The sequence below is a fragment of the Cebidichthys violaceus genome, unplaced genomic scaffold (assembly GCF_023349555.1).
Source record: "Cebidichthys violaceus isolate CVI_PGR_0920_01 unplaced genomic scaffold, fCebVio1.0.p SCAF_11, whole genome shotgun sequence".
NCBI lineage: Eukaryota > Metazoa > Chordata > Actinopteri > Perciformes > Stichaeidae > Cebidichthys > Cebidichthys violaceus.
In genome coordinates, this window is record NW_027176274.1 from 15385953 (window position 1) to 15409442 (window position 23490).

Below are 23490 nucleotides of genomic sequence, written 5' to 3' on the forward strand. Positions count from 1 at the left end.
CAAAATGCCCACTTTCCGTTCTTTTTACAGTCTTATGTGCTGTCTTATGTCGACTTTGAGAAGCTGTTGAGGTTCAATGAACCCTGCCATCTTTTGACAATCACTCAAATCTCTATGGCAACAAAGCAGTCAGGAGTCACTGATGTACACTTATTGCTCTATAAGAGGACGATCTACAGAGACAGGGATCGTCACAACTGACCAAACAGACATCCCGGCTGGTCACTCATTTGTCGGAGAAGCCACGCCCACTATATTCAGCTGTGCTGCACTGAAAAGTGACTCTAGTCATTTGCTGTCCTCTCTGCTACATATAGATATGACTGAGTTTTTTTTTCTTAATACACTGACTCTGTTACGCTAAGTAACATCTGTGCATGTGTGGTAGTCTGCGGTTAGCCAAGCCCACACATGCTCATGACATCATGGATCGCTCTGATGTTTTTCTTCTTCCGCTCTCTGCCATGAACCCCTTTTCTTTACCTCCATCTCATCTCCCTCTATAACCAACACCCAGCCGGCCCCGACTCGACATCTACCCACTGTCTTTCATTTCTCTCTTCTCTCTTTCTCCTTTCCTCTATCTCTCCCTGTCCCCTATTTCTCTCTCTCGTTCTGTCCCTGTTGGCTCTCTCTCTCTCTCTCTCTCTCTCTGTCCATAGCTGTATATGGCGTTGGAAAAGAGAGTTCCACGGATGGACTCTCAGGTCTTGGCTAATGGAAGCAGACTTGTCACTTTGTGTAAATATTTGCACAGAGGGATTATAGATGGTCCCACGCATTCAAGGTGGAGCCCTGCTCTGCTCCAGGCCACATTAGGGCAAAGAATGGCGCCGAGGACGTAGCACGAGAGGAGACGATGTGACATGACGCGACGTTACACGACATGGGTTTTTGAGGAATGTTGTGCTGCAGGCACATTATTGAACTCACGTTCCGTTTTTTTCTCCTTTTCTCTGTCTCTTCTCTGAACAGGCGCCGAGCAGTGACCTCCCTCTCAAACACGTAGACACCATGGTGAGTTTCAACTTTTTTTCGCAGGTCCAGCCATCTCTTTTGCTTAGATTACTGAGCTGAAGCGGATTAGTCCGCCTCTGTGACACTTGCGGACAGATCAGCTGTTTGATGTATGAGGGGTATTAATTGTGTGTGGATAGAGGCGTTCCAGCTGGCGTGAAGTGACAGCTGCGCTCCATTTACAGCAAATACACCTGAAAACAGCTGAAAGTCTTCTCAATTAGAGCAGGTGTATACTTGATACGTTATCATTGTTTCATTTCTCCTCTGAAGTATGGGTGTCCACAGGAAGTACGTTTTGTTTACTGTTGAAAGTTTGGACTGACCTTGTCAAAGTGCAAATCCGATTTTCTGACCAACTCGTGGAGTTTTTAACAAAAACACATCCAATGTTCACAAGATAATGAGCAACTTATCAAAGTGTCTTGCGGGAACTCAAGTGTTAAAACAGAGCGATGAGGTGTTTCTGAGCTGGGAATCCAGCCAGGCTGCTGATTCTGTTCCCATTAGACCTGTTTTCAAAAGGCACGTCAGACACCGAGGCCATCACACTGTGATTAGCTGCTGATTCTCTGAGCAGGAGGATTTGTCAGTGCAATGTAATGTGAAGCTTTCTATCTGTGCCTCTTGGGTGCACACACACACATGCTGGAGGGTCAAAGGTCAAGGTCAGCTACAGAGTGCAGAAGGTCCACAAGTCCATTCACAAACTGAGGTTTGGGAAACTCTTAAAACAAATGTCAGGTAGACATTTTTAACCCCGATTTAACAAAATGATACCAAATAAGATATTTGACATATATCACTCTATAATCCATAAATGTATCATTTATTTATTACTGAAACATGATAACAATGTTTAATGTGTTTTATTACTTTTACTATTGCTTAAATAATAGAAATGTTTGAAAAAAAGAGGGTTGTTGGTAAATTGTTGCCATATGGCATCAATGCACAATTGTGGAAAGTTTTTTCCTATTTAAATGGTAAATGGACTATACTTTTCAATTCTTCCAACAACTCAAATTGCTTTAAAACTATATGTCATCATTCACCCATTCACACCCATTCATACAGGGGCTACCACGCAAGGTGCCACCTGCCCATCAGAACTCTAACGAATCATTCATACACATTAGGCACAGCTTGCAGGAGCAATGTGTATTCCCCAAGGACACTTTGACATGGATTACCGGAGCCGGGGATCGAACCGCCGATCTTCTTGTTAAAGGACGACTCTGTGCTGAGCTGAGCTGAGCTGAGTTGGATATGTTGAACTCCCATCCACCACCTAAACCTCCACACCCTTCCTTTTCACTGGATATGGGGGCACCACCCCCTGCATAAATGAATGGGCTGAATGTCACAGGCACAAGTACGGGAGCAGATATGAACCACTCCTGCAGTCATCTCATCTCTGATTTTACCATTCAAATCCTGAGTCTTGCTTCTGTGAGGAAACGTACCGTATGCTTTACTACTGGCCCGCGCCTCATTCAGCCTGTTGTAACGTGTCGTTTGCTGCTGTACATATTGGGGAAATAAGTGGAATCAGAATGACTTAAAAAGGACGCATCCTTAAAAATGCATTGAACGTTGGTCACCATACATCACTACTGCGTTGGGCTTTCACAAGAGATGTTCAGCGTAAACACCCCAGGGACTGATGGGTAATCAGACACACATGGCTTATCCTATGATATCACGCCCCCCCCAAGCCTACATATGGTTGTTTTAGAAATAGCGGATGAACTTTAATGAAGTAGTTATCGTGGCTTCAGGGTGAAGACTCCCGCCTCCATACGTGCATGTTGGGTGAACACACACACACACAACAATTAGAGTGCGCATGTTTGCCTTGGACTCACTCCGCCCTGGCCGGCCATGACACAACTTCCTGTGAGTTGTATTTTGTCTGGGAAAGGAAGGATCATGTAACCGATTTAGAGTTACCACCCAAAGCCGCGTGCCCACTTTCTCCACAACGATCAAAATATGTGTGTGTGTGTGTGTGTGTGTGTGTGTGTGTGTGGCTGCTTGTATTGGCATTCCCCGTGTTGTTCTTCACTTTTCTCATACAGTGTAGTGCAGAAGAGCACACACTTCTCCCCCGTCATGCGGGAGCTTCACATCGGACGGTGTTCTCCCTCTCAGGTCATATTTTGGTCCTCACCTTCACTAAGGAGCCGAGCCTGGAACACATAGTGATTATAACTGTGTGATTGAATGAGTCTGTGTTTCAGGCATTTACTGTGTGCATGCGTTGGGAGTGCATGTACGCGTCAGCGTGTGTCTGTGTCTGTGTGTGCGAGTGCAGTCGCTGCCGTCTGCTCATGGGCATTTGCTGTCGCGGTTGCTCTGTGACGTCTGGGAGAGGTTTGCCCCGCGCCTCGTCGCCTCGGAGCATCGGAACGATCCGTCTTATGACTCGCTTCTATCGCTTCACTGGATCAGTTTGTACCTCGGTTACACTGGTGTTTCTCTGCTTATTTGCCTCGTTGACACCTTTCATTAAGCTTTTAACTTATTTGAGATTTAACTGCACCTTCAAAAAGTTAAGGTGTTTTCATGTGCCAAATTTTTACAGTCTTGGCGATTATTCTCTTTCTTGTACTTGAGACTGAAAGGTGAGAAACTGACAGGAAAGAGAGGAAAGTTCAGAATACACACACCATTTAGAAATACTAAAATGTGATAATAACATCATATAGTTCACAAAAACAGGTTGGGGTTAGTTTGAGGTCAGATTAAGATTCTCACACACAAGCATGTTTGCAAAATGACATCTGAGCGGCCGTGACTCCCCACACAGAGTGGTGAAGAGCTACAGTCAGCTGATTCATGTGTGCTTGTGTTTGTGTGCATCAGACCCCAGATGTTTGCCCAAGGAGATGGAAAGGGTTAGCAGTTGCAATTTAGATCCGTACACAGATGAGAAAGAGAGAGAGAGAGAGAGAGAGAGAGAGAGAGAGAGAGAGAGAGGGAGGGAAAAGTTGAATATGAGGGGGAGAGATAATGTGATAGGAGGCCGAGTGGGAGGGGGGGGGGGGGGGGGTGGCCACCACACAGACAGAGAGCGAGAGAAGGAAGGGTGAAGACACAGCGGACACAGAAGACAGAACACAAGGAGCGTTGTGGAGGAGTCTGGTCTGAGCCGGAGCATGAAGTGGCCCACTGCAGGCAACTACAGCCCAAAATAGATTTTCTTTTTTTTTCCTCCTTCGCTGTCAGAGAAAAGGGAGAGGTTTCACGGAGGAAACTTCACTGCCGGACAGAGAGCGGTGAGAGGCAGAGGGAGCTCTCCAGAGATGAACCGAGGAGGGTCTTTGAGAAGGCGGCTCTTCTCTCTGAGGGGGGCATGGCGATGGAGTACGGGCCACCTTTTCAGGAAGGTAGGGCCGTGGTGGAGGAGCGAATGGATGGATGGATTTATTCAACACGGGTGCCGTTCTTGTCCGCTCCTTCATCGCTTTTTTTTTTCTTTTTTCTTCTTTGTTATAGAGCAGTTTCTCTCGTGTCCTTCGCGGACTTTTACCAGCCCCCAACGTCTTTCACCCTTCCCTCCCTCCCTCCCTCTTTCTCAGATGGTTCATTTGAATGGCCTGCTTGTAAAGTCAACCTCCACAGATGGTTTTCATCTGGAAACAGGCCTGCTGGACCCCCCACTCCAGTTCCTACCGCCTCCTCCTCCTCTCCTCACCCGCTAACCCCCCTCCCCCTCCCCCCTTCCCAACACAAGTTCTCAAAGGAGAGTAACAGGTCTTAGGGTGCGGATTGTGTGATGTTCGGGAGCTAATGTTTTCTACTCTAAATCTGGCTTCGTGGACGGTCATGGCTAAACAGTACCCTCCATTCATAGAATCACAGCACTTGAACATCACAATGTCTTTCAGTTTCTCAGTGACCGCTTCAGAGCGAGAGAAAGTTATCATCTCATTACTGACCGTAGCTTCACTACGACACGTTTATTTACCCAGATGGTTGCACTTTAACATACATGTTGTCGCTCATAAAATGCTCTGCACACCAATTCAGACTAATCTGAAGCAAAAGCTGTGAGTTTACAACCGTCTTTGCGGCACAATATGAACACCATCTCCTCAAAACTCTCCCCCGCTCTCTAATTAAGGTATTTGTTTGCATTCTGGTTGAAGCGGTGGCGCTTTGAAATGCGTTTTGTCGTCCAACGAACAGGACTTCTCTGACATGTGTTACCTTGTCATTAAAATAAATCTGACAATGTTCTGATCACCTCACAGTGGTCTTTTTTAAAAGGACTTCGGGCTTTCAAAGACTTTCATGCACAACAAGTTCCACATCTCAACACAAGCACTGAACTCTCTCTTCGGCCGTTTCTTGGTCCTTCATCTCTGTCATCCTCTGGCGACTGCTCGTTATAGCCCCTGGCGACATACGGAAACGTTTTGGCCGAAGCACAGAAAGAACATGGGGGATTTGCTTTGTGTCGCCTCAGTTTGGGCCACGGACTCACGTGGATACTTACCATGTAAGATGGAGCAAAGGAATGGTGCATAGAATTTGTTGAAATGATTTGCTGGGACAGAAAAGAATATTGGCAAACACTGTGTCGTCTGATTCATTTATGTCTGCGTTTGTGCCCGTATATGCAGGAATATTCGTTCAGTAAGAATGAATTTGAACACAAATTCAATCAATATGTGTTGTATTAAGGGATCTTTCCTTTTCAGTAACCAAAAGCAATTTTTGCAAGAAATAGTCAATCTTTTTACTGCGATATCAGTATCAGAAATACCTAAAATGCTGGATCGAGTATCAGCGAGTATGCTAGTCTATGCAGCGATCCGATCCCATCATATCATGTATGAGCTCCTTTACGCTACACAGGATCAATAACATAACGTGTCACTCGGTACCCGATCCGAACATCCTGCCTAATTTGGTACCGAACATGTTCAACTAATATCGATCACATCCATATAGGGTTGGTAGTATACAGCTGTTAATGATAGTCATATTTATATTTTCAACACAGTGGTATTGGATCGGTACTTGGGATCGGTCGATGCGCAAATTCAGGTTTTGGAACCGGGAAAAAAAAATGATATCGAAACACCTCTAGTCATAACAAGACAAAGTCAAGTAAAAGTTGAGTATTAACCTCAACACACTTTGTTTCCTCAGAACATAGGTGGTGCTAAACTAGTGGCTAGATAAGGCTATAGCCCCACCAACAATTACAATGTTTTCCCTTCAGCCCCACCAAGAAATTACAATCACGCAATGTCAACATGTGACGATTCTGCCTGTTTTCTTTTATTTGACTTCTGTTCCCTTCAATCTCCAACTTTCTACCTATCAAGGTCAGGCAAATAAGGTCGGATCTCCACTACAAAGTTAGGGCACAAAGTTACAGAACTGCATTCAACTTCCTTGCTAGCTAGTTGGCTAGAACTAGCGCTACAGGAATGCCAAGTGTCGGGCATCCTTCGAAATTCACATACTTATTGTCATTGTTGCAATTTTTTACAGCTGGCTTGTAATTTTGGAATGTTACTCGCAATGTATTGCAAGATAAAAACAAAAAGGTTTGCCAATTTGTCGGATTTTTTGGGGGGGGATGTTACCATTGCTACAAATGTTACCATTTTGGGCTGCAACAACAACATTGGAACAGGCCCACTCACATGATTAACTACCCATATGGATGATGTCTCCGTTAGCTCGAATGTGTCCTCTGACAGACGGTCAGGCGTTGGGAGAGCAAAGCAGGCTGAAACTCATCCAGGGAGGCGAGCGGGGCTCAGTCAGCCAGTCTGATCTAATGGATGATGATGGATCACAGCCCCCTCCTGTGTACATGTGACCCAAACACCACAGGGGAGTGAACAAGTCCACATGGCCTTTGACCCCTTCCTCGAGCTGGTTGTTAGGGGGAGGCGAGGCAGACTAGGCATAGTGGAGCCAAAACGCAGTCAATCAACTTCAGCCACACTTCCTCTGCGAGGGCCTCTCTGCTTTGCTTTGTGAGGGTGCCATGTGATGCCATCCTCACACAGCATCGTATGAGAGGGCCCATTGCAAGCTGCACTTTGCTCACTGTGTGTAGAATGTGGCCTCAAGTGTAAAGTGAGGCAATAATCAGCATTTGTCTCTCAATGTGTTCAATTTAGAGGGATGAATACGATTAACAGTTACCTTTGGAAATATGTCAAATATTCAACTAGTCGTCAACAACATTAAAGGCAGAATGAGTAGGACGTGTCGGTTGCGGTTTGTGAACCCACTGTTCAAAGTTGGCCCCTCCTCCCCGGCTCAACAGGTGTTACAGCGCTCGCCATTGGGTGAAAGCCAGCCCCAGCTCATATCTACACCCGGTTGCTACGTTTTTTATTGAGGTTGGCCCCCAGAAACGTCCTTAACTCAGAAAATCCAGGCAGAGGGTATGGTGTCTGTGGATAAGGACACCACCACACACTTCTAGTGGGTCATAGTGATGATTGAGAGGGATTATTATTGTAGGAGTATGTTGTATTTTAGGAAAATCCTACTCATTCTGGCTTTAAACCAGATCGGACTTGTGGTACTGTCAGAGGACAGCTTGGTTTTGGCACTGCCTTATAAACAATAAAAATCACAGATCAATACCAGGTAAATCCACAATCAGTGGAACTATTGGTGACATTATGGACTTTATGATACTAAATGAAATTCTTGATGTAACTCAAAACCAACAAACAACTGTTTCAAACAAGCTCTGTTGTTGGACAAATAGCATATTTTGATGTCTTTTCACACAGCAATGAACTTTTAATTTAATGAATAAAATTTGATATATATATATATATATCTATATACAAATAGTAGGTATTGAAGTTAAATGCTAAGGCTTATGTTAAAGCACCACTGTTTTTCTTTGTGTTTTGCAGGGCTCAACGAAATCTTCAAAGAGCATGGAGTCCCGGCGCAGACCATCGAGGTAGGAACTCTTCTTTTCAAGCCTCAAGTTTCCCATAAAAGGCTTCATTCGGCTTATTGGATTGGATTTCTTTAATTATTTTAGGACCTAGTCTCCACTGTTTCCTCCAAAAGGACAAAAAGATAATGAAGGCAGGGAAACAAATATCAAGCACAACCTTATCCATTCTCTATCACGTTCAGTTGGAGTCATGGAAGCATTTGAAATGGAAAGTTCTGTTGTAATATGATATTTGCCGTGGCAACATGCCCTGCCATTGAACTGGACCTCACGCCGTTTAGTTGGACACAAAGATATTTGCTGTCGACCCCTCTCACCTCGGTCCCGAGGGAGTCACAGATGCTGTCAGTTGTGTAAGTAACGTGTAAAACTGAACACCACAACTGTACAGGCTGAAGTGCTGCGCTGAGTTTGAGTGACAGTTTGATTCCCTCACAGCGAGTCAAAGAGTTGATACAGAGTTATAAAAACAGTTCAACATCTGATACATCGTCGCTAATAACGGCACAGGCACGGTATGAGATTACAGTCGTTTTCCATCCATATGAAGGAAAAAATCAAAAGCTTTTGAAAAGTGCATAACAGCACAGTCATGATGGTTATTTATTATGTAATGCTCTGGCTATGCAATCAAACTAGTGTGTCCAGAGAGGCTTATTTACATTCTGATGCAGACAGATACATTTTTATCTCTCTGGAGGGTTGTGCTGCACAATGCTAAACAGCTGATCCACAGATAACACGCCCTCATCCACGACACAAAAAATGTGATTCACATTGAAGATTAATTAGGATGCATACATACTGTAGACACCCTATTCCGCTTTTTTAAAATTTGTATCTACTTTGTTACACCTGGTTGTGCATGAATACATCACAGTTAACAATGTAAATAGTCCCCATACAACGTACTGTAAAATACTGCTGAGCCATGCATTTTAATCATCTCATCAGATCATCATAGCTATGTCTCAGTGAAGCAAACATGCAAAGTGAACTGTAGCTAAAAGCTTCTTTCAACATGTTAATGGTACAATTGAAATCAGTACCGTGTTCCTGGGAATAACTAAATGTTTGGATAGAGTCCCCCCCCCAAAAAAAACCCCCCTCTTGTTAAAGGAGATATCATGTAGTTACAGCTTTGAGCAAACTATACTGCCACTAAAATGGCTGGCCTATTATAGGTCTTATGAAATCTATAGTGTTTGGCTAGACATTTTATTACATTATGATGTTTTATGGCAAATATTTTAGCAAAAAATGGATGTTTCGGGCCACCGGACAAATGCAAGTTGAATGTTCACCCTACTTTCACCTCTATTTCGGTCTGACTCCACAAAATCTTAGGCTGGAGACAGCTTGTCACTAACTGTGTCCCGCTCGGTGCTTGGCAGGAAGTGTGTTTATGCTTGCTTTTTTTTTGATGTGAATAATGTTGATCAGAGTTGAGTTTGTGGGCTTGAAAACTAAAACAATGAGCTAAAACAGTCGATACAATCCTCGGAGAGTTCTGAGGGTTGGGTGATAATTCTCTACGGTTTCGTCATTACATTGCGACAAACTTTACGCACGTCATTTCATCCATTGTTAATACAAAAACTATTAGTACAGCTTTAAGTATATGGAGTTAATCGCAAATAATTTGCCGGAATAATAAGTATTTAGCCTAATGCTATGTTTATGAAGTGACCATTGACAGATCATTGACCCTTGAGATCGTGGGAAACTGGAGGTGTTCACCACCAGGAAGTCTGGGATGACGGAGGCGTCTTAGTGTTTTAGATTGAAGAGACAGAAGTCTTGGTTGTTCACTATTATTACTAAGAATTATCCGGCGAGATGTTTTACAGCCTAATGTCTCAGGTGTCCATATTAAACATTCCTAGTTCACCGTCGGTCTTAGTTCAAATGAACCAATGAGATCACTGCAGCGCTGAAATTGAGCGTGTGGAGATAATACCTCATTCTTTTAACACGACGTGCAGAAAAAGCGCAATCGCTTCATCTCTTCAGCTGATGAGAAGCAGGTTGGCGCTAGGCCGGTGAGCACATGCTGGTGGATATGGAACAGGACCAAACCACAGGTCTATATTGGCCCTGACTGCACCCAGAGGCCAAAGACATACATATGCAGAGACAGAGAGGGAAAAAGTAGAGAAAAAGAAATACTGAGAAAGATGCAAAAAGGAGAGAGAGAGAGATCCAGGACATGTGAGAAATAACAACAAGAAAAGTAATGGCAAATTACAAACACTAAAAGACACAACTTTCAGAACTATTTCAAAGTATGTTGCAACACATGAGAGATTGCATGTGTGACATATCAGTTTTCATGAATAATTTCCAGTAAGCAAGTTTTGAGTGGGTCCAGATGTACAGCACAGAACAGGTTACAGTACTCGTATAGTAAACCTGGGGAGCTCTTCTGTCCCAGACATATGAGCAATTTCCTCAGGGGCTTCTCACAGATGACAAATGTGGGAAATATGCTGCAGTCTGGGCCCCAAGGGTCCAGACGCCTCTCTGTTAACCTCTCCATCCCACTAGCCGCATTCTCTGTAGACATTTTTAAAATGGACAAGATCATCGCGGGCATTTAAAGTAGTAGTTCTGCACAAAATGACAAATCTGTAAATGTGTTTTTTAAAGTTAACAAAAGCTGTTGAAGTTAAATACACCTATTCACTTTCATGGTGTTAAACTGTTGCTTTTAACAAGCCGTTTTTCATAGCTGGAAAAAAAATATATCAAAAACTTTTCTCCAAAACATTGGCAAATCAAGAAGATAATGAGATAAGCTGTTTGGAGACATTTGACAGAAGCTCAATTAAGCAAAAGGCCGTGATTTACATGGTTTTACAACTGCTAAGGGGCGTTGCTTGAAAAACGAGGAGCGGACGGTTACTACAGATACCTGGCAAGGTTTCATAAAATAAAGTTGAACCCCCTCGCTTGGGGCAGTGACTCCCTTCCAACCGGAGGTCAATATCTTCCTATTCTGTTTTCCCTCGCGCTTTACACACCCTTGTGTGTTACCATATTAGGATATTTGTTTCAACTGAATCTGAAATGTAATTTGCTGCATTGACACGAGAAGGGAATTTCCAGAGAAAACATCAACACGCCAACTTTTGGCACTCTTGTTCTGGGTATACATGGTCACAGTGATCACGCACTGTCTGGTCTGATAAACACAAGAACTTGTTTATGAATCACATGTGCTGCATTACTTCTGGGTATTAAATTCCTCGCTATATTTCGCGGTCCAACGGTCGACCTCAGTTTAGTTTTTTGAGCAGCGGGGTCTTTGGTGTGCAAAATTGCTGTTTGACCCACACTGAAGATCAAATGCTTCTCTATCTCTCGGACAGGAGCACGAGTCTGCTGCAGGCCCTGGAGGAGAGCTACGAGTTGGACCTGATCTACATCACAGAGAGGATCATCTCCGTCTCCTTCCCCAGCAGTGTGGAGGAGCAGAGCTACGCTGCCAACCTGCGGGAGGTCGCCTCCATGCTGCGCTCCAAACACGGCCACAACTACCTGGTACGGTTTCGCTGTGTTCGTGCGGATGATTCTGGCAGGAATACAGCAATTCACTTTTTAAATAAATGAATGAAGCGAATCGTTCAGGCAGGAACATGAAGTCGTTATAGCTGCCCGGGTCAGCCGATCATCATCTGATCCCTCACAGTCCAGACTACTCACGACAGATGTAATACCTGTTACACCATCCGATGCTATTGGTATTGCTATCTGGTGTTCACTGGCCAGTGGCTGCTACTAGTGTCAAGCTAGAAACTCAACACTCACAACCTCAGCCTTAACCTACAGTATATGCTATTTGATTTCAGCCATTTCTGCTACAAGTTTCTTTGTTTCTTTCTGAACTTTAAAGCTCAGAAAGTTCTATTTTCAGTTTCAGTTTTATTGGGTTGTTTTAATCTCAAAACCTATTCTATATGTGTGTAAAACAATTTTAGATGAATAGTGAATAGGACATTATTCAAAATAGGGTTGCCTGGATTTTTGTACCATTGTTTAAGTAATAAGCTGTATGCCTCGCTGTGTGGAAGAGACTCCCTGTGGATTTCTCCACATTTATTCACAAAAAGAGTCTAGCAAGTAAGTGTGATAATCAACGTCAACATTAGGTAGGGTTGAGTCTTTTTCTTTCCAAATCCAAAAACACAGTGTGTTTATCTGCTCTAATATTAGTCCCTATGGTTAGCTTGTCCAGCAAATAAGCTAATTCAGTAGTAACATAGCATTGCTCTATTACCTTAGCAAAGCCAGCAAAGGAAAACCTTTGTAAGAGTAAAGACTGATCACTGATCACAGTCTTAAATCTTATATAGAATAGCATTTATTCTTGTCTGTCACTCTACTGTACAATGTAATGCTGAAAATTTCTTACGATGGTGTTTACTTTTATTTTTTCCTTAGCTCTTCAACCTCAGTGAGAAGCGTTATGACATCAGCGAACTTAATCCAAAGGTAAACCTGACCTGCTTGATTTCTCCCCTCCTCTCCCATGTGTTGTTCTGACCATCAATCTGAATCTTAAATGAGAGTCTCTCTCCTCTCCCAGGTGTTGGACTTTGGCTGGCCTGACCACCATGCTCCGGCCCTGGACAAGATCTGCAGCATCTGCAAGGCCATGGACACCTGGCTGAGTGCGGACAGCCACAACGTGGTGGTCATACACAACAAGGTGAGACTTAAGAGGACGCTGCTGTGAGAATAGCATCTCCACGCAGTGCTCTCAGACTCCTCTCAGGGCCCCCACGTCCTAAAGGCTGCAGCTGTCTGGTGTGTTTGTGTGTGTAATGACGAGTGAAAAGTGTTTGTGTGTGTGTGAGAGTGTGTCTCTTAGTGCGCTTGTTTGGGTCGGGTCGTGCTGGACGAGGGTTAGGAAAACACAAATTAGGGAGGGGAAGCACCCCACTCATCATGGCTACTTGGGTTTATTTGCCCTTTTTACTCGTAACAATACCATAAAAACTGGATTGACCAATATTTCGGTGTTGTTGGCTAAATTTACTTGCATCACATTATACTCTTGTGGCAAACCACACTCGTCTGGCTCCTAAACATGCCGACACAAACTATAAAAAGCATGTCCAAATGCAACTGCGAGACCAAGGTCCCTTACGTAATACCTCATCATTTTCACGTTAACCCCACTGCGTTCCTGATTGTGTTTTGCAACACAAGAATTAACCATTGGAGCCGTGCCTCGTTCCAAAATGTTCCCACAGGGAGGTTACAAACAAGTCGGCTGCCATAACAACTGGTGTTATTTTACGACAAGTTGAGTAATGCTGGTGATGAGTGTGGGCTGGGAAGTTGTGATGGTCACTAAGGAAGCGGGCCTCGTTGGGTTTACACATATCAACGAATCATTTCCACTGGGCTCCACGCTGTTTAAGTGGCCGCGTTATTTATACTGTGGAACACACTCATCTTCCACTGTGACCCTTGTTTTAAACATGGATGGATATGTAAAATGAATGCATTCTGAGAGTGGTTTGGTGTCGTAACGTGCTTGGATTTTGGCTCAGTGAACTACCCATTAAATGCCCAGCCACTATTTATTTTTTACCATATAAATAACAGGTATAGTCACATATATCTTGATATTTTTAATGATCGAAATTGATATTACTAATGTAAGCAAATCTTTAAAGCGGTACTCCACCAACTTGCCAGTCGGTTGACAAGTCTTGAGGGAAGCTATTTAGCCTGAAACAACTGTTTTAAATGTCTTCTGTGGCTCTAAATAAATAACCCTGATGATGTCATCAGGCTTGGGCTTGGAAACTTTACAAATATAGCAAAAAAAGTACTTATTAGGCAGCAGAGGCACAACAAAAATATACTATCAAATTACATTATTGGAAGTTTAGGATCCTGCAATTTTTGATTTTGACCTCAACAAGAGACTAAAAGTCCAAACTTTATGGAAGTGCAATACTAAAGCTCTAGGGAGAAGGTCTCTGACTGCAGTTGTAACTTCATTTAGTTAATTTTTCCTCTTATATCTATCAATCTATTTTGCTGTGCAGGTTCTTATTTTGTGTTTTGAATACTGGTGTTGAGGCTACCCTTTGGTTTCTAAAAACAACACCAAAATAATACTACGCCTATATTATGAAGATGTGGGAAGACAAATTGTTCTTGTGACACCATCGTGATCTGGAAGATATCTGTAGTTGACTCTTGCTCGATTGATGTCTTTCCAGGGCAACCGGGGAAGAACTGGAGTGGTGGTGGCAGCCTACATGCATTACAGCAACATATCTGCCAGGTAGGTCTATAATCCCAATTATACCTGCAGAGGGGTAAGTCACAGCCCACTGTGAGAGAGAGAGAGAGGACAGAAAAGGAGTGAGATTCATCTGTATTCTTTGGGAAAACCAAACATGCAGTAGGGGGAGACACAAACAGGAGACATAAATAGATAAACCCGCATTGTTCATCACAAGACTGAAGCCCCGTTGCAAGAACAGACGAAGATGTGATGAACGGAAGGAGGAGTGGTGGAACTCGAGGCTGGAGAAAAACACTTTCATTTGGCGAAAGGAAGAAAGGAAAAGTGTTTGATATAATAAAGCAGAAAGCGATGAGTTAGCGAGTCACCAGATCATAAGACTCAAATTATGAGAGAGTGCCCCTCTTATTCTTTGTTTTTATTGGATTTGATTTTAGTTATGTCAGAACTGAATGGCATTCTGTTACAAAAAGCAAGGAGATGTAAACTGTTAAACAATCAGAAGAAGAGCGCATGACTTGGTGCTGTTTAGTCTGGAGCACTGATTGTCCAGGAATATAAATGATTTTGTTCTCTTTCCTGTGAAAGTATTAGATTTCTCTTAGAACTCATTTTCTCACAAATCTAAAGCTGGTGTGAAGTCGCTTTGAATAGTTAAGTAGCAGAAAATTACCAGAGCGTGAAAACACTGTGACACTCGTCACACGGAGAAATAGATGTTACGCAAAATATCACAATAAGATCTTTTACTGTGGGCTATACGAATCAAAGGTTATGCAGAATTAACTGTCAGACACAAGCAATAAGACCTTCAGATGTGATGGACACACGTGGCTTACATTGCATGACATGACAGGGAATATTATGAATTGTCTATTTCTACATATTATCAATCCTATGCCTATTTTTGTGTTGACCCCCCTGTTCTTAAGAGTGTCTGAAGGAGCGTTTGATTGCTTTGATTTTCATTTAAATATTCTTCTGTACAAGTCATGGTGTGCAGACAGATGTCTTACGTGGCAGTATACTGTGTCAAAGTCTGCACACACATCATATTCCATTCTTAAAAAAATACTGTAGATATACATTGTGGAAATAAAAGTAAAGCTCACTCACATGTACCATTTTCTTTTGTGTTTGAATGCAGTGCTGACCAGGCTCTGGACAGGTTTGCCATGAAGCGCTTCTATGAAGACAAAGTGCTTCCTGTTGGCCAGCCATCTCAGAAAAGGTCAGCCTTCCCCCACTTATTGTTTATAGTGTGGGTTTGACCCACAGATCGTATATTAAAAGTGTACTTACTCGCTGTGAGACGCAGTCTTGGCCCAGTTATCCGCTTGCTACACCGGAACAACTGGAATATTGGCCGTCGCCACCAGAGGCTAAATCGTCGTCAGACCGATAGACGATGGTGTTCCCAGATGGATCAATTGTTGATTTAAAAAGTATTTAGTTGATTGATTATGTCCAAAGTAAAAACAAGGTGCAAGGTTGGCTCATTCAGCACGACTGTCAACATTCATTTTTGTTACGAGAGGTCAAATCCAAGAGCTTTGTCTCGTTGCTGTGATGAACACGGGATTATACCTTCATCCCTTTGTTGTAAAACATTAAGATTCATGACACAACTTGACAACTAGCAGCATGTTCATGTCCTCCTGTCCTCCTGTCCTCTGCCTCTGCGTCGCTCAGGTATGTGGAGTACTTCAGCGGCTTGCTGTCCGGACACATTAAGATCAACAACAAACCGCTGTTCCTTCACCACGTCATCATGCACGGCATCCCCAACTTCGAGTCTAAAGGAGGTGGGTGTTGTGCACAGAAATGCACTCGCTTATCTGCATTTTTTAGAGACGCACACTATTTCTGTTTTAACAGCTTTTCAAAATTGTGTTCCAGGTTGTCGTCCTTTTCTCAAAATCTACCAGGCCATGCAGCCCGTGTACACATCTGGGATCTAGTAAGTCTTAAAGCACACTCACACTCAAATGCTTTTACAAGATTCCAGGGATAGCAAGCTCGTAATGGCTCAATAGTAAAAAACCCAGATTTTTCTGCATAGCTTCTCCCTTAACTCCACTGCCCCCCAATATCCACATACACACCCCCCCCTCTTGCCAGTTTACACTCTGTGCTTCCCTCACATTATTGTATTTAGTTAGCCTCCCCAGCTGCAGGCTCTTGTTTCTCCACTTTAGATCCCGCAAATCACTTCTTGTGTAATTTGTGACCGGAGAGCCAATGAAACAGGCAGACAGGCATCCGTGTGGACGCCTGCAGGGGTTTCCTGTGAGAGGACCCCACCAGTTCCCAGGGCCAGGGAAAATGGAAATAAATGGATTCTATGATTTCCTCTTGTTGTTTTGGGAAGAAGGCACGTTAGAGGAGAGAGGAGGGGAGCGCTGCACTGCCCTCAGATGGATGAGGCAGGCATACAGGCTACATTTACAACCGCATTAAAAAGCATTTTTATTTGAAATATTACGGACGGAGCTTATTATATCTGGTTCACTCTGATATTAAAAACGGCTTATTCCTGCCTGAAAGAACATGCATGCAAATGTCCGATCATGCAGTTTCTATAGCTAAAAGTGCAATTTGTATACTTAATCAGCATTTTTAACCTTAAAGTTACTGTGAGCGACTTTAAACTAGTCATGAAACTATATGACCTAAATATATAAACAAGACCATCAGCGAGAAGTTAGTTTTTTTCTATATAGTTATTCGTAATGCTGATCATAGGTGCCACCGGGTCAGATTCTGGCGGTTTCAGCCAAATTTGTGCAGTTTCACCAGACACAATATTCACTTTCCTTTTAGCTCTGTTGGTCTCCTCCAACTCCTGAGGGAGTGCTACATGCTCCATGTGGAAACAAGGTTAATAAGAGCAGAGTTTGTGGGCCAGAAAACCAAAACAGTGAGCTGAAAGATGCTAAAATGCTTCAAAGAGTTTGTTACTACAAGCAACACCTTTTACATTACACATACTCATTTTATCCATTGTTACTATAAAATACACCAGTGCAGCTTTAAACTCCCTGATCCCTTTGTCCTGCCTATACCTAATTATTTCCCCCGTCTTATTTCAACTGTGGAGCTGTTATGAAGTGTTTTAAAGTCAGCTCTGTAAATAGCAAAGCCTGCTGGCGTGGGACTGTTTCTACCATGTCCAGTCTTACAATAGTGCCAATATTGTAAAAACGTTCACAGCATACACCATAACTAAGTGTGACACAATCAGTGCACATGTACTTCCAGACTGTCAGTCGCTTAAAGCCCCAGCTCACATTCCTCCCCACCTTCTCTCACATGCTCTCTATTAACACTCTCCACCCTTTGATCCTACTTTTCCAGTTAGACAATCGCATAGACACTAATACCCAAAATTAGCCCGGCGCTGCTCAGCGGTTACGCTCTACGATGGCCACTCTTAAAGCTAACAGGGGATTGTTAGTAGACGATGTAGATCACATGGGCACGGTGATACCCAGACAAGCAGCATCAAATAGAAGGTAGACCGTAAGCTGACGCAATGGAGTGATGTTGGATTGTGCTGTGATCATCATTACAAGCAGTAATGATGAAGGCAGGCTTGTTATCTGACACGTTGTGGCTTTTTTCCTATTGCAGTAATGTTCAGGGTGACAGCCAGACCAGCATCTGCATCACCATTGAACCTGGTCTCCTTCTGAAAGGGGACATCTTGGTAAGAATGGCACAGACACACTACATTAAAACAACACCAATTAAGCGCTTACTTGTGTGGATCTCATTTCAACTAGTAAACAAGAAACCGGAAACATTTCTGTCTTACGTCACATTAACATCTGTGTGAAGCCAATAACAGAGACAGTTTATTGTCAGTCCTGACGTTGGGTGTATGTACTGAATGCATATGCTGCAGTAGTTTATGGTGTCCATTCATAGAAGAAATAGGGCCATAAAAACCTGGGGGAAGACAGCTTGGACCGGCTCCTATACCTCACTTTATAGACCCTCATTAGCACACAATATGTTTGCTGGAAACTATGACGTCAAAATGGCAATGTACTTCACTTTACTTCCTTTCCAACTGCGTCTGGGATACTCAGGGTACTTTTTTTTTTTTACCATGACATAATCATTCAAAAGTGTGGTTATTTTCTGTTCTTTGTGAGAGATATTTTGGGGATTTTTTAAAACTGATTTTTAAAAATGAATAAGGGATATGCTCAATAAAGTCCTTGTGACTTATTTAGATTTTAGTTCAAGCAGAAGAACTGCACACATCAGCAAAGTTTCTTCTTCTGCTGTCATTCAGGCCGTGATGTCATCCATGAGATGTCCTCGGGGCTCACGATTTCAGCATAGAGAATTTCAAAGGAGTACTTACTGTATGCCCAAGGCCGTTTGGTTTTGGCCCCTTTAGAGCTGAGCTCATATCTCATCCTTTATTTAAGACGGACTAATGGATTCAGCTGACTGCATCAGCGGACCGTGCCGTGGCCGCCCATGCTCGTTATTATTCAGATAACACAGGGAATGTGAGCTGTGGCCTTATGGCCGAATGGGAGAGACATCAGTCAGCACGGAGTGTGCGCCTGCATTTAAAACTGCTCTGGTATGTGGTTGAGGAAATGAGTTATGGATAACATGACTGCCCCAAAATGATTCATTACTGACTGGTTAGATAAAAAAAAAAGATAATTACAGAGGAAAATCGTTTTAAAAGATGATTCAAATTCTTCAGGTTTTTGCTGTTTGCTTCTCACTGTGTTGTCAGTCCTTTTGATTCACAGTTCACATTCAAGTTAGCAAAAAGTTCGGAACTTTAAAGGAATAGCTTAACATTTTTAACTTTTCATTGAACATTACAGATTATTTATGTGGGGGTGGAAAGGGCTTTGGTTAGTTCTAAGCCTGTGTGTGAACATGAATGCAACATGTAAGCTTAAAATGAATGTTTTCCTTCTACTTTGTGTTCTCAAACTTGGCTCAGCAGCATTGTGTTCCCCGTTAAACGGACCCCTCGGTGGGAGGTTTGCCATATCCCCAGTTAGTCCCCACTAAGCCACAGGATATTCTTTTTTGCCTTCCTCTCATCCTCAATTGTTTATGTGCTTGTGTGGATTTTGGGGACCGTATATGTTTTGGTCTAATACGGCCCCACAAGTAGAAATTAGGTTTGTTTAATGAAAGTCAGTCCCACCTTTCTCAAAATCATATTCCAGTTTAGTTTTTAGCTGCTAGTTGATTTCCTGCAATTGCCATTCCTCGTTATACTATAGTAAATTTTATGTAATTATGTCATTTTTTTTTTTTTTTTATTCTTTACTGCGGCAGTTTGTGAGCTGCAAATTGTTTGGATTGAGGGGTATTCCTCCAGTACCTGTAAATGTGAGGTCCTTGTAAAAAACTAACAGGTCCAGGCTGCTCATCAGGAAACAGCAGGAGGGAGACACAAGATTTTCCTGTGTGTGGTTTTAGTGTTGCTCTTAAAACTTGTGGGGAGGCCATTCATTACTAGGGATATAAATATATATGTATATATATATATATATATATATATATATATATATATATATATATATATATATATATATATAAAGTCTTAAATGCTTTCTCTAGCTCTGAGCCAGTGTAGAGAGCACTGAATCAAGCTGGCATGTCTCTGGCTCGTGTTTCACAAAGATCATTTCATATTTTGTTCAGCTCAGCGATTCAGCTCTTGGAATTGATTTGATCTTGCAGTTTTATTTTTTGCTGAAAACCTTTTTGTTTTTGGTCTTATCAGAGTTAACACCTGGAATGGTTATTTATGTGATTGTCAGTGCACCCTAACTGCTATCCCACCCTAATAAACTGGTCTGTTGAGTTCTGGTTGTGCTGCTTGGTGCATTGCTGCTGCTGTACAGTGTTGTTTGAAGCTCCTCTGATGGTTCTCACCCTCCAGCTGAAGTGCTACCACAAGCGCTACCGTAGCCCGTGCAGAGACGTGATTTTCCGGGTGCAGTTTCACACCTGCGCTGTTCACGACCTGGGGATTGTGTTTGGGAAAGACGAGCTCGATGAGACATTCAAAGGTAAGACATTTGGGACAAAGTTCTCCGAATGTCCAAAATGAACCTTTTGAAATTTTACCCCATCGTTATCTCCGCCAGGACATAATGAGATGAGTCATGTGAGTGTATGTGTGTGTGAGAGAGAGAGAAAGAGAGAGAGAGAGAGAGAGAGAGAAAGAGAGAGAGAGAGAGAGAGAGAGTGTGTGTGTGTGTGCATCTTTGTGTCTGTCCATGGTTAATCTCGCATACTGCTGCTCTAAACTGAATTATATTTTGTGTGCTCATTTATGGCTGCATGCTCAAGTACCTACCGTGGTTGCAGTGACTCATGCAGTGACTTTATTTGCCTTTTTGCGATTGCCATTGATTAACTGCTGACTCCCCATTCCCTACACTTAATGATGTATTCAATGGATGAATAAGATTTTTAATCCTTTTGCTGTAAACTTAAGATTTATGTTCCCTTTTTTATTCCATGTGTGCAGATGATAGGTTTCCAGAATACGGAAAAGTGGAGTTTATTTTCTCCTTTGGACCTGAGAAAATACATGGTAAGAATAAATGTTTCTGTTTTATTGGTATACACATCTTATCCAGTGATCTTACGTGATGCCCTGCACATTCATCAGTCTAATTCTCACTCAAATCTGTTATAAATCAAACAAAGTAAACAACATGAAAAGGAAACAATCATATTAAAGTTAAATTCAAACTTATTAAAGAAGTAATCTATCTATCTATCTATCTATCTATCTATCTATCTATCTATCTATCTATCTATCTATCTATCTATCTATCTATCTATCTATCTTCTTCATTCATTTGATATGAATGATCTTTTTTTCCTCTCTCTCATGATTTAAAGACATTCACATGTTCTGCTCTGTCTCATTGTACTTCGGGTCAAGGTGTGGATCAGCTGGAAAACGGGCCGAGCGTCTCGGTTGACTACAACACGCAAGACCCCCTGATCCGCTGGGACTCCTACGAAAACTTCAATCAGAATTGTGAGGACACCACAGACGGTAAGAGCAGCTGGATTATGGATTGTATTTAGCATTAAACTCTACAGATGCTGTCCTTTGTACTTCACCGGGTAAAGCTTGGCACAGACACTGCCACAGTTGAGTCCACACATAAAAAAAAAACATGTACACACTAAAAGCTGTGTTAGATGTACTGTCTTAGAGATTCGTCTTTCACTTGTGATTCATGAAGGAGATGGACGGGGTAGTGACTTTTTTAGCCTCATTGCACACAGCGCAATTCAAATTGAATATGTATATAGTGTCTGTCACCACCCCCCCTTGTGTGTTGTAAAGTTAACAAGGTGTTAATGTTTACAGCCATGGCCCTTATGACCACATTACGCTAACATGCAGTCATTTCCCCACGGCTTATTTTAAGTAATACTTATTTAAAGTAAGTAAATTATCACATTGTGTATCTGCATGTGACCCATTACCACTGGATTATTTGGAACAGTTTTCTCATTTTGTGGCAATTCTCAGCAAGCAAACCTCAGTAGGAGTTAATTGCCAATAACAGGCGGCTCAAGCCCTCTTCATTAGCTAGCCGCTATCAGTGAGCAGATTGTGTCTTGAAGTGTATTTTTAGTGGAATGCTCCTTAATGGACGTCTTGGTGAAAGGTCACTATACATGAATGTTATGTAAACTGTACATGTGATTGTAGAAATTCACTTTAATGTGGTTGAGAGGATGCTGGAATCCTTTTTTAGTTACACACACACATACACACACACACACACACACACACACACACACACACACACACACACACACTCACATAAACGGCATGTAACCAAGCTGACCTCTGTAACAAGGCTGCTTTTGTTTTTCTGCGTGACACAGAGGAAAGATTCCGCCTCCGTTCTAATGGAGTTTAAAGACTTTTTCACACTCACATCTCTTTAAAACTCCCACGCAAAGGGGTCAAACTGAAGTCAGGGTTAAGTTCAAGCCAGTGTAGGAATGTTTTTTCTGATACAAGACTTAGGTTAGCAGCTGTCTCTCTGTATAAATGATTAAGCTTTTTGGGAATATAATATTGTTAAGTCACTTTAATGCATCACTAAGTTGCTCCCACATTAGTATTATATTGTCACAGGAGGAAAACAAAATAAAAGTCAAAAGTAAATAAAAAAAAGTAAGCTTATGTACTGTGTTGCGTCTCAAATATCAACACAGCTCAGCATTATAAGGTCTTCATACTGTCCTCGATGTAAATGTTAAATAAACGAGCCTTTGGTATCGCTGACTTTATTTGCGTTGAAATCATGACCGCAGCTAAGCTAAAGGCCCTGTGGGGCGTGAGCGGGTTGCGAGACATTCTTGTGTTCAGCCACAGGCATGGACATGGCCTTCCTGTCGAGGGAACGGTGGTCACTCTGTGACCAAAGTGCTACTTTCTCCGCCACCCAAAAAAGGAAGCAATGCTACGCCCTTAGCGATAGCAGCGAGCCTGTTGTTTGGCCTCCAAAAGTACTGCAATTGTTGGGATGGTCAGCTTGTTTTTTTAACCACTGCAATAACTTTTCTCCTGATATTCATTGGTAATTGTGTTATTTCTTGGTTCTGTATTACATAACCATTGATTTTGTGATACATACATAGAGGCATGTTCAAGTGTAAATGCATTGTCTGCATTGATTGCAGAGATAAAGTTCTTTTCCAGTTCTCCTAATGAAGTGAAAAGTTAAAGGACAATTTATAAAATGACAGTACTTTTTTTCTGAAGAGGGATGTTTGATGTTTGATGTCCTTGATTCCCCCCCAACCTTGTTTAGGCTTGGTCTCCCAGATAGCCAAAGGTCAAAGGTTACTTGGCTACCTTCTATCACTGCCCATAAAGTGTCTCGGCAGCAGCTTGAAATAGGCTGTGCTAAAATAGAATAGGTGTAAGTCTCCTCTCATTCTGTTTCAGTGGAGGTGAGTGTGTGTGGGTGTGTGTGGGAGTGTGTGTGTGTGTGTGTGTGGGTGTGTGCGGACGCGTATCTTAGTACGCCTATCATATGATGGTGACACTGTGGTCATCGCTCAATTTGACTTGGATGGCATCACACACATATATAAACATAATTATAGCTTTAGACATGAGCAGAAATGGCTGATAAATGTAAGCAAGTGCACTTACGCAAACATACATAATCACAAGCCCCTATTTAGCTGCTTGAGACTT

The 23490-nt window shown here is 42.4% G+C and overlaps 1 protein-coding gene across 9 annotated transcripts in view; it reads left to right on the top strand.

Moving 5' to 3' along the window:
* Positions 1–23490, top strand: part of tns1b (tensin 1b) — a 159825-nt gene that overhangs the window by 101041 nt on the left and 35294 nt on the right. For 6 of the 9 annotated variants that reach the window (XM_068705119.1, XM_068705121.1, XM_068705122.1 and 3 more), the window contains 13 exons: positions 976–1017; positions 7926–7975; positions 11347–11518; positions 12419–12469; positions 12564–12686; positions 14218–14282; positions 15394–15477; positions 15939–16051; positions 16146–16206; positions 17880–17955; positions 20182–20311; positions 20776–20840; positions 21192–21315. In XM_068705119.1, the coding sequence (XP_068561220.1) occupies positions 976–1017; positions 7926–7975; positions 11347–11518; positions 12419–12469; positions 12564–12686; positions 14218–14282; positions 15394–15477; positions 15939–16051; positions 16146–16206; positions 17880–17955; positions 20182–20311; positions 20776–20840; positions 21192–21315 (1156 nt within the window). Of the gene's footprint in view, positions 1–975; positions 1018–4083; positions 4410–7925; positions 7976–11346; positions 11519–12418; positions 12470–12563; positions 12687–14217; positions 14283–15393; positions 15478–15938; positions 16052–16145; positions 16207–17879; positions 17956–20181; positions 20312–20775; positions 20842–21191; positions 21316–23490 lie in introns of those variants that run through there. The other 3 variants (XM_068705120.1, XM_068705127.1, XM_068705126.1) reach the window with 2 other exon arrangements.